The sequence below is a fragment of the Dufourea novaeangliae genome, unplaced genomic scaffold (genome assembly GCF_001272555.1).
Source record: "Dufourea novaeangliae isolate 0120121106 unplaced genomic scaffold, ASM127255v1 scaffold8, whole genome shotgun sequence".
Classification (NCBI taxonomy): domain Eukaryota; kingdom Metazoa; phylum Arthropoda; class Insecta; order Hymenoptera; family Halictidae; genus Dufourea; species Dufourea novaeangliae.
Window position 1 is genome coordinate 4322730 of NW_015373923.1, and position 12055 is coordinate 4334784.

The 12055-nt window shown below is 49.3% G+C and overlaps 1 protein-coding gene across 1 annotated transcript in view; it reads left to right on the forward strand.

Moving 5' to 3' along the window:
* The window catches only part of LOC107194586 (nephrin-like), a 157403-nt gene that overhangs the window by 141562 nt on the left and 3786 nt on the right, over positions 1 to 12055 (forward strand). Inside the window, exon 10 of the mRNA XM_015584228.1 lies at positions 10790 to 10949. Within this exon, the coding sequence (XP_015439714.1) occupies positions 10790 to 10949 (160 nt within the window). The remainder of the gene's footprint in view (positions 1 to 10789; positions 10950 to 12055) is intronic.

The window sequence follows — 12055 nt, forward strand, 5'->3', positions numbered from 1 at the left end:
CTCGAGGAAATTGCATCTTAAAAATATGATCCGACTTCATTCCCGCGGTACCAGCCGTTCTCCCATTCCACAATCTGACCATAGGAATTTAGCCAGCTTCGCGGCCTCTTCTCGGTCAACTCCGGTGCCGTTTCCGATCGAATGCGACCGTGTTCTGGAATCGCGAGTTCGTCAAACTGTCCCGGCACGCTGTGTCGACGCGATTTACCGTCGATGTAGAATCGATTTCTGAAACGGCGTCGAATGAAATCTCGTGATTCACCGGCGAGGATTCTAGAGGCGGACCCTGAGGAACGTGTTCTCTTTACGGTTGTCCCGCGCGCGTTCCCGTCGTCGTTTCCATACCAGACGAGACCCTTGGCATTCCGAGGGATCGAGCGCACTTTAACGATACGTAAGGCGTGGACTCGTTAATTCCGTACGACTGTGTAGCTCGAGGGAACGCAGAGCAACTACCTACGAACGAGGAAACCAATGCAGATGGAATTCCTTTTTGCAGGGGGATGACCGTTTTTCGCTCGATTAGAAGGGTTTGTCTAGGAATTACAAGAGGCGATTCGCACGTTCTATCTGCCAATCAATCCCAAGGTTGCAATCGAGCCAGGATTCCGAACTATCGGTCTTAAAAAAACGCTTCGAGCCATTGCCGGCGGCAGTAACCTTTCGAATGGCGATCGTAAAGACGAAGAAAGACTAGCGATCGAAACGGAAAAAGGGGGTTGAGAGGGCGGAGGGGCGAAACGGTTGGAAGGGACGATGCTGGAATAAGGGTCGCGGGCGAAACGGACGCGGGGGGAATGGGACAAGGAGTATGAAGCGAGAAAAAAAGTACGAGGAGAAAAAGCAGGTAGAGAGATACCGTCTATAATGGGGTACAGTGATTAGACTGGCTCCACCATTCACGGGGACAATAGAGACGTTCTGTAGCTACGCGAAGTATCGGCGAGCCAATCGGGCTTGCGGAGAGAGAGACGGAAAATGAGACGGAAAGAGAGAGAGAAGGAGAACGCCGAAAGATTCGTCGGATTGTTCGTGGTCTCTTGGCAAAGTGGATTGACCGACTAGACAACCGGAAGAACCCTATTAATGTCCTCCTCGTCCACCTAAATACGAGGGAAAAGATCAAATGCTCTTTGCCGGACTGGCTCTTCGTAATCTTCACACTCTTGGTCGTCGAGCGGATCGGTTCCCAAAACGACAGGCACTTTTCACAGATTTCTAACGAAAATTCTCAATTTCATTGAACGAACACAGCTCGATATACAGGGTGTCCGAAAATAGCTTCGACTCCCGGAAATGAGAGGTTCCTCGGGTGAGTTGAAACAACTTTTTCCTTATCGAAAATGTTAACGAGATATTAACGAAAAACTCCGATCTACCAACGCTACCGCGGAAGCTCGGCCGGCAGACTTCGCGCTCTGATTGGTCGGGCTTTTTCGTTAATATCTCATTAACAAAGCCTCGGATAACATTTTTCCTAAGGAAAAAAAGTTGTTTCAAATCATCCCAGGAACCTTTATTTCCGGGAATCGACGCTATTCTAGGACACCCTGTATACGTACCTACAGCGAACTGATGACGAGCAGATCGAATTTCCACGAACACCCCTCGGTCGAGGTAATATCGAAGAGGGTGAAAATAGGTCGACGAAAAGGAAATGGACGAGAGTTTAAGTTCCACCCGGTTGCACCGCGTTATATGATTTTCAAATCGACGTTATTGCTTCTTGTACACCGAGATCGCGGGGACGAGACGAGGCAACCCGGTAATGGAGTTCCGCGCGATGAACCGGCCGAATGCATTTCCTGTTCGCGCGAGATCCGACCCCGACGAGTCCGGGGGAAGGAATCGAAAACGCGGCAGGGTTGCGAATCGAGGTGAGAGAAGGAGTGCCGTCGTATTCGGCAGGCCGTGCATCAATCAATTTCAGCCGAGGCGCGATCGGACTGCCGTGCTGGAATTTCGCTTAAAGTCGTCGTCTCGGGACTAGGGCGAGGCAAGGCGGGGGCGTAGAGCGTGGAGTGGAGAAACGCTTCGTTTCGTTAGAATTCGATCTTGCGAGCTTTCGTTCGGAGATAAGGGGGATTCGGTGAAATCGCAGCAGATACCCGCCCTACGGTCAACGAGATTCTTTCGGATCATTTAGATTCCAACCCCTCGCCCTTCCCACGACGGTTGTCTTTTACATCCACGTTCCTCCTCCTCCTCCTCCTCCAGCCGAAAACTAAATTACAAGGTCCTCGATTAACAGCCGAGAATTCGACGAACCCTGGAAACGGAACTCGAAAATCCCGCGACACGGAGGAACGCAAAGAACAGTGGCTCGACGCGCGGAAGAATCGGAAACGTAATCACAGATAATAAGGGAACTTTTGCTCGGCGCGGAACGGTTTATCGCGTGTACATAGATACAGGGTGATTCGTAAATTCATGTCAATACTTCAGGGCGTAAGTCTTGGATATAAGTAAATTCCATGTGAACATATGTTCTGTATACCTTAGTTTTCGTCTTATGGATGATTAAATATTACGTTCGAAGCGCCAACCTCGTGCCTGAACAAACATTACTGCACGCCGTAGCATTAAATTTCCCGCTCGCTCGGAAATACCAGATATTCTTCGAATAGTCTGAAATCCATTTGATGTCCATTCTTGCAGATCGTACACATTATTCACTCGCATTGAATACAGAATACTTTTTAAACGGCCCCGAAAGTAAAAGTCTAATGGGTTGAAACCGTGCATTTCGAACAGTTTCTCAAATTAACATATGTTCATATTACATTTTTTAATTATATCAGTCTGTAGATTGAAGTATTAAAATGCATTTATGAATCACCCTGTATAGAAAGCACGCCGACCGCCAGAGGTACGGAAGGAACGGGAAAAAAGGCCGAAAGAAAGTTGCCAGGGCGAAAACGAAGCCCCCGAAACCAGCCGCGCAAGCATCTCCTCCGGTTTCCTCGACGTCCCTTGCCGTTTTTTTTTTTCTTTCTCGACCACCCTCCTTCCGCATTCCGGGCCGCAATGCATCATCCTCGGTGCCCCGAAACCCGTGGCCTCTGCTATCGAACCATCAAGCCGCGTCCAAATCGCGAATCCCCGACATCCGAGACTCGGTTTCTTTGAGCCTGAAACGATTTTCCGTTTTTACAGCAACGCGACCGAAATACCAACGCCGCATATCGACAAAACTGTGCGAAGTAGTGAACACGAAGTCCCTGGTAGTACGGCAACGGGGGTTGGAACCGACCTTCTTCCTCCGTCGGTGATAAATCGCTTTGAAACAAAACGAAAGCGCGGAACGATGGAGGGGGGAGGGGTGGCCGTTTGCCGGCAGCGAAACAATTTTTCTGCTTAAAACGTCACGACAATGCCGCCGATATAATCGCGATGAAAAATTTTCGGACGATTCCCGCGCCGACGAGCCACGAAATCCTCCCCACAAATCTTCTCGAGGAGCCGGCCGGGTCCGGGGAAGCGGAAAGCATTTTTTTTTCTCTCACCGGAAGCTCCTTCCCCGAGGCGGAGGAGAAACAAACAGGGTCGAAAGAGCAGACGAAGCCGCGTTAAAGAAGCACCGTAGTTCGGGGAAATTCGCGCGAGGAACGCGTTAAAACGACACTCGAATGATATACAGAACTGGCCGTTTCGGGTCCCGGGATGACGAATCATTCTTCCCTGTGACACGTCTCGAGAGGGAGGCAAACGCACGGCACAGAGACAGGGTGGGAAAAATATATGGTCCATTTTATCGACGACGCTGTTCGCCCAGTGGAAGGCACAACGAAGACGAAGAATTAGAGGCGAGAACTTATAACCGTGCAACTTATTCGAGCAGAATAGCCCAGCCACCCTTGGTATTCTTGAAACCACCCTCCTCGTACCGACGAATTCTTCTCTTTGGCGGCGCTCCCGAGCAGCGAGTACGCTCGGGCAATCGACACATTGGTACGTGTACAGAGAGAACGATTCGCTCGAAATGTACAGCACGGGGAGAACGATCTCGGAGAACGGTCCTCGTCCACGATAATAGCTGTTAGCCTTAGCCGTTGTTGAGCTTTACGACACGCTCACGGACCGTTCCTTGTACTCTCGGTTAAAAGGAATTTATGTCCCGAATCGACGTGCGTTCACCGAGAACGGAACCAGACATATTCGAGCCAACGACCGAAATTATTAACTCTTATTTCTATCTGAGAACTCGAGCGTTCCCTCGACGATTCTTGTTCCCTTTACGTCCAACGGAATATCGAAACGAAGGCGAACGATTAGCACATCCCCGATGAAAGGAGAAACGTCGAGTTCCGGTACACGCATATCCAATAACAGCAACGATTCTCTGGTAACGAGGCCAGAATTGCGACAACGCTGTTATACGTTCGGAATCTCCGGTGGAACAGGGATACCCTATCTTGTCGTAACGTTCGTTGATTCGATACCGGTCTCAGGAATAAAATCGCGAGACTGAAATAAATAGCCAGCAAGAAGAAAAAAGGGGAACTATTATTCTTGAAAAACTATCTCACTGTACGAGATCTATAACGAGGAACCGACGGGGTAATTAAGAGAAATGGTTTCGTCAACATCCCCTCCGATAGAGTTGGAAGCCATCGATCGCTGACTCTGCCCGAGCTTTATAACATTGACCGTCGAAGTTTAATTAGTCGATTACGCTGGGTCCGAGTAGACGCTGACCAGTCCGAGGAAACGAAAACAAGGTGAGATAAAATGGTTCCCGCGGTGTGTATATCGGCGAAGAGGAGGGCGCGAGAAAGAACGAGAAGTCTGTCGGGAAAAGGGAGGCGAATGAATCAAGGAAGGAAGACGAGTGGGCATGCAGGAAGAAAGGAAGGAAGCATGACCACGAGTTGTTGGCAATTTTTCAAGGAATCAGTGCGCCGTCCGACCGGAATGAACGCCCCGCCGCCTAGTCTCTTTTCTTCTCTAGCCACCTCGGTCGCCTTTTTTTCTTCTCCGTCTGCCGGAAGACGAGGACGAAGAAGAAGCTCAGCCCCTCGTCGCGCAAACGAGTCGAATTCTCGCGGAGAGGATTCCGTGCGCCACGGGATCTTTCTGAAATCGAAATGCGAAAAGAAATTCGATGAATCTTTCGGATGGGTCGTGCGGACCCGATGGTCGGTTGCAGAGGCTAGATTGAACGAGCCAGATATTCCGTGGGTTCCGTTGTCGGCTGGGATACGAACGATTCACCGCCTCCGAAGGAATTCCTCGTAACCGCGAGTCGTCGATAGCGATCTCGTTCGTTTGACCCAGATAAAAAGAAGCTTAACGCCCCAGGAAAAAAACAATACGGACCCACGAGGTGCCGGGCGCATTTCCTCCCCTGTTCGGACACCTTCCCGGAACGGAATCAGGGTGAAAAACGACGAGACTCGGCGGTGGCGGCGACGAACATCCGACGATTTCACGTGGGGGTTTGCTCTCGAATCCCGTCGAGTCCCCGGAATTTATGTAGATCCCGTTAAAACGAACAGTGGTGGCGCGACGCAAACAGGACACCGACGCGCGATGGAGCACGGTATCGGCCGATCTGCGGGACAACGGGGTCCGGGATTCATCCATTTTCGATCCGACGCGGTTCCCAGAGGAGGGAGGGGGACTAACCTTGGAAGGATGCGTGCACGGAATATCAGGGGAAGCGTGTACGAAAGGACGGTTAACACCTACTTTATGTAACGGCGACGTGCGAGACAATGCCCTGGTCCATTGTACCGGCACGGTTCTATGTACCACGTGCTACGAGTAATTCCACCCTTATTCCGGATTCCGAATATTCTCAAAATGAAGCTCCCGGGCTTTTGGGCTCCGTTCCAACTGCCTCTTCCTGCGGCTAGACCCGTTGCATAAAACCGTGTGCGCGCCTGCCCCCTCGCCCCCTACCGTCCACTTCTCTCTTGTCAGCTTCAAACGGAAACTTTTAGCATCGGTAGCCCAGGTCCTCTACCGTGTTCGAGCATCCCCAGCCCCCTCCACCCCTCCCTCCGTTATCGACGACCATCTTAATTGACATTCCCTGCCTGGCCCGGTTCAACCTTGTATCGAGTAATCGTCGATCGTCCCCCGAGTTTTACGGCCAGCGACGAGCACGCGAGGAAACGACATTTCAGATTTTAGCTCCCCTGGCGGATAAGTCTCGTCGCCGTGGACTACTATGTACATGTACGGGTCGGTTAAGTGGAGATTCGAGAATTTCGAGGTGCATACTGCTCCCTGAAACGAGATCCCAGGCAATCTCGGAACTCGTAGCTTCCACTTAAGGCACTCTCGTCATTCCTGACCTATAGGACTGTGGTACTCGGGTCCGAAGATGGAAGGAAATCTCGAATGATTTGCCAAACATTGACCTGCTCTTTCGCGAAAGCAAAGTGAAAAAGTTCGTAGCTCTGCAAAAGTTCTGCACCGGTTCGGGCCATCGATCGCGACCAACGCGCAACGAGGGTACCGTTTAATGGATCGGACAGCTCGGAGCAAACAAGGAGAAAAAGCCCGTGCAGAATTATCCGACAGGGTGAATGTTTTGTTTCGGTTCGGCGATGCAATTAGTAATGTCCCGGAAAATGGATTAAACAGGGGAACTCGGTTGATCCTCGTTTACCTCGGCTAAACCTGATTAGCAGACGGAAAATGCTATCTCCTCGGGTACCTAAGAACGATCAAAGGACCAGCTCGCTTTCCGGAAAATCGTGCACGGTAATCGAATTAATAACGGCGAACCAGAGTCTGCGACACGATCCTTAAGGCGATTCTAATTAACGCTAGCGCGTTTACAGGCTCATTACGCGTGACGTAGCTGACGCCGGGGACCGAAGCTGCGCGATGATAGGGATAGACTTGTCGACGCGAGGCATTTCGCGTGGCCGTCGTGGCTGTCGTGACGAGGGAGGACAGCTCGCCCGCGACCAATGGATGAAACGAATTAAGGGGGTGGCTGGACAAAGACAAACGAGAAGATCGGCATCATCCTTCTTCCCCCAGTGTCGGTTCCAGCGCGATAAAAAGCAAACGAAAGCACTCGAAGTTGACTGAAAAAAGAAAAAAGAAAAAAAAAATAGACGGTATCGTTCTATCGTTTCTAGTTTGCCGTAAACGACAAGGGAAAACAGGGGAGGAAACTCCAGAAGGTTTGGGAGTTCTGGCCCCGGGGAGAACCGGTGCGGCAGTAGGAACCAGAACGGCAGCCCGGGCAAGTGAAATGGAAACGTTAAACTTTGCAGCCGCGTTCTCAAAGCGGGCCGTGGGATGCAACCGGTTACCGATACATCGATTTCGAATCCGACGAAACACCGAGAGTTCTCTGGATTTCCCGCGCGTCGACTCGTGAACATCGCGACCATCTTTCGAGGTACGCGAGAGTCTCGAAGTACTCTGACCGGTATTTCATGATAATCCGAGGCTCTCGACAAAGCGTAACGAGTCTATACGAGCGATTCGAATCACAGATCTTGACTGACGGCAAAACGGCGATTTAAAAATATTCTGTAGATACCGGTTTATTAGTCATAAAGCGTGCCAGTGAGCAATTAAAAAATCCCCAAATCCTACTACACCTCTATAAATCATTAGTTCTATCCCATCTTGAATATGCCTCAAGAATTTGGTCACCTTATATAATTAAACACTGCGTCCTCCTCGAAAGAATCCAACATAAATTCTTGCGTTTCCTCTCTTTCAACACGGACACACCCATGAAATACAATGACCACAACTACAATAGAATAATGATCAAATTCGATCGATATTTTGGGGACTGTCCCCTTTAATCGGATTCGTATCGTATCTTTCTATCGATGGTCGCCACGAGAACGAATAAGTCTTCCACGAATGAAATCGACTCGGAGTATTCCCGACTCGAGACGACCTACCCTGTGCCGCTCGATAAATTATTCGCTCGTAATTAAGCGTAATTCGCACGACATCCAACCAACAAAAAAAAAAAGTAATAAATGCAATAAAACGATAGACAAGAAAATTTTCGAACGACTAGGCACGAAACGGGATTAAAAAACAATCGCGCGATCGCAGCCCTGCGTTCGTAAGCACCTAGGAAAGCAGGGGTGCACTTGCTCGAGGACACAAGAGAGAGAGAGAGAGAGAGACACGTCTTGGCAAAAGATGGTGGAGAGAAGAAGAAATCTTGAGCCGTTCTGTCGTTTCGTGCCACCTTCTCCGAGATTCAAATGGCCTCGTTCCGAATCGATTTCGAATTATCTTCGGCGAACGGATTCCGTTGGAGCGGGGATAAAAGGGAGAATCTGTGTGTCGGCGTGTAATGGAGGAAACGGTTGAGAGACGAAGAAAAACTTACGCGTAAGGAGGCCGACAGATGAACGAAGAGAGAGAGAAAAAAAAAAGAAGGAGTGAGAGAGAAGCGAAAAAGACCGCGGGGACTTTTACCGAGCGAAAGAATGCCTGGCGAAAGACAAAGAAAGAGCTCGAAGAACGACTCTCGTCCGATTAAACGGACGTGGCTGCATTTGGCAAGGTATTCGGCCGACTAGCGAACCGTGTCACGGTTTTATCTACTTGTTGGCTTTAACTCCATCCGCGAACGATCTCCTCTGGCCAGGACGAACGTTTCGCTAATTGAACGGACGATCCGACGGGTCACTGGCGAAATTCTTGACCGCGTAAAATGACGGAACACCGATGGTTTTCTGTCCACGTGAACGCTGGATCATTTTCGACGAATAAGAATTCACTCACCGAAACTTTCTTTTGACTATCACAAAAACACTGTACCATAATTACCGTACTCTTCCGCGTATGTCAAAGGTCGAATTAACGATGTGTGGTTTGAAATGTATGGGTAATGTATAATATGTATAAGAATTTCTATGTCTATCGGAGACGATGTGTATTGGTAAACGAACAGTGTAGATCTGACTAGAAGTCTCTCGGTGTGCGTGGCGCTGGTGGTGTGTTGAACCGTAGTGGGGAAACGCAGTGAATATTCTCGTAATCTTATTGGCTAAGACAAGCTACAAACACCATGATTGGGAAATTCTTTAACTATTGTCATCGACGGCAGTAACTTCCGTCGCAGGTAATATTCGCCCAGATGGCGAACACCCTTCGCCTGACTCGAGGCATAAAAGGATATAAAGCAATTAAAGGAGCCCTGAGTTTCGCCGTTTGGAAATTAATGAAAACTCACGTAGCGAATCCTACCCTCGGTCCTAGAAGCTGTAAGAAAAACCAATGACGGTAAAATGGCCGAAACGATATTTCGAAAAATTATCACTAGAACTACCAATGCAGTCAAAATGACTGCTAGTGTATTCTTGTATTGGCAGTTTAAAATATTACAACACTTTTCTTAGATTTTTCGCAATTTTCATTGCAATCTAAAGTCGAAGAAATTAGTTAATGTATAAAGTTAAATATTTTCAGAAGTTTGTCACGTATATCGTCGGTAGTTTTAACGAAATAAGACCGCAATGAAAACGATCGAAACCGGTTTAATTAATGTACCAAAGGAGGGTAGTTCGCTGGGCATGGCCCAAGTACGATAGATACTCTCGGGACAACGCGCCTGATATTTTGGGACAACCGGCGATAGCCCGTCGTCCCGTTCCCTTTCATCCTGTCCCTCTTTCGTTCCCTTTTCCGGCCGTCGCGAAGTCAGCTCTTTTCCCTAGGTTCCCGCCGCCGCTCTTGTCACGTTAATTTGTGCAAGGGAGCCTCGAATGCTTGAACCAAACGCATTCGTTTTGTCTCCTCGTTACCAGGAACAAAAGGGAAACGGTACAAAAGATAACGAAACTGGCGCTCTTTTCATCCGGTCTTATTAAACAACTAAGTGCACCGCGCCGGTATTGTCGTTGGCCTTGAAATCCGGCCTGATAAGCCTTGTCAGCCACCTCTCTCCTTTTCTCTCCCCTCTCCTCGAGCGTTGTCAATCTTCACAAAGAACTAATCAAAGTCAAAGGGTCCGAGCTAATAAAGAATACCCGTGTGATTGTTATTCGGTGGCTGACTGGTCCTGAAACTCATGGAAACGCGCGAAGACAGACAGAAAGAGATAGGGGTGCATAAAACAACCGGAAGTACCGACGTTCGATCCTGTTCCATGTCTTTACGGTGTCCCCGGTATATCGCGCGACACCGAAACCGATAAATTTGTAATAAAGTCGCGAACCGTGACATCCCCCGCTCGTAAGAGTTATCGAGACTGGTGCTCCATCCACCCCTCGAGTAACGTGCTCGCAATAATAAAGAATCTATCCGTTTTATTCCCCCCGTAATGCAATTCCCTCCTCGGATGTTGCGTCTAATATCCGAACGAGGGAATGGAGGGGGGGGGGACCAAGTAGGAAATATTGTTCGCGAGTACGTTCCGTGTCCTTCGAAGAAGAGACGATTTTACGAGGTGGTGCCCGAACGAACGAAGTCGAAGCGTTTTCTAAAAATACTCGGCCCGGAGTGTATTAATTTCACGTGGGAAAAGAAAGAGTAGTAACGTTCCGACGATAACGTGACCGAGTAGTCCGTGCTCGCTCGGAAAGACGGTGGCGGTCGTCGCGAGGCTAGGAGGCGCTCGTTTATCGGCCATTTATCGCGAACGGTGTAACGTAACGAGAAACGAAATCACGATCGGAATCTCGCGCTGGGTCATGAACGCCCGCAGAAGGGAAGAATGGATCGAAGCAGAGCTGTCGCCGGAGGAACCGCCGCGTGCGGCTAATCGTTTTCGCAAATGGAACGAATGAAGATATACACAGATACCCCGTGGGTATTGTTTTAAAATACGAATTACTGATTTCAGAACCAGATCCTGGCGCACAACACGTCGGCGAGGATAATCTGGTCGAATCAGAGCCTGGTGCTACAAAGCGTGACGAGGAGCAGCGCCGGGAAATATGTCTGCGCTGCGACGAACGACCTGAACGAAACGAGGAGCGAGCCCCTTCATTTTCGCGTCAAGTGTGAGTACACGAGAGTACCTTCAACGATCCCCCATATACGACACCCAGACCCCGTGACTTTATTTTAATCGAGCGTACTTAATCGAGGATTTTCCATGGTAGTGCTCATTAACGAGCCTCCCTATTCACCGACCAGATGATCCCGCGCGCCCGTAAGAGGTCCCCGTATATTTATTGCGTGGGGCCAGCACCTGCCGAGGATCGAGGCTGAATATTTCAGGCGTACTTAGTTCTGGCTACATTTTTGATATCCAATTCCCCGGGTTACGTCGAGCGAACGGCTGAGCGACCGCAGTGCGGTCTCGAGAACCGCAAGAGATTCACCCCAACGTCTATCTCAAGTCCAGTGTATACAAATTGAATACCCTTTATTTTTGAAAAGGAAAAATTAGAACAAACACCTGTCGTCTCGCCTCGGAGCTTTTGCAACGCGTGTCATCGTAATGTCGAGCGAAAGCCGCTCGATCCGCGGAAATCGTGAATTCCTAGCGATTCCGCGAACGGAACGATTAAGGGAAACGAGTCGATTTTACGTAAAACGGTATTTATTCGGTAGTTTCGACCACTTACGCGGTAATCCAAGGTGCGGACGTTACCGCGGAATCGTAAAAACTCGGTCGATCGTCGGGTTCGAATCCCCGCCATTCGAGTATGGATGCGTCAGAAAACAAGACCAGACGCAAATTCTCTTGATATTTAACCGCGGCTCGTGACGGCCCTCGTAAAGGTCGCGGAAACGAGCCGTGATAAGCAGCAATCTCTCGCGAGAGTTCGCGAACCGGAGTCGACCCCTCGTGTTTGGGATTTAGTTTCCCCGGTTATTACATAGTCGCGGCCCGCTTCTGTATATGACACTTTGCTTCAGGTCATTCACGTTTGTGGAACAAGGTGCTGGTTCCCTTTCCCCTGGTCGAGATTTAAATCAATTTTCGATCGAAGCTTTCACACGGATGAAAGTTTCGAATTGCCAAACATTTTGGACGATTTCGGTTTTTTGACGGAGGGATCCCTCGTGTTCGATAAGGGCTGACGACGTGGAATAAACAGGTTCGGAAATCGGCTCGGCGACCGAAAGTTTTTTCGTTTTTTTTTTTTTTTTTTTTTTT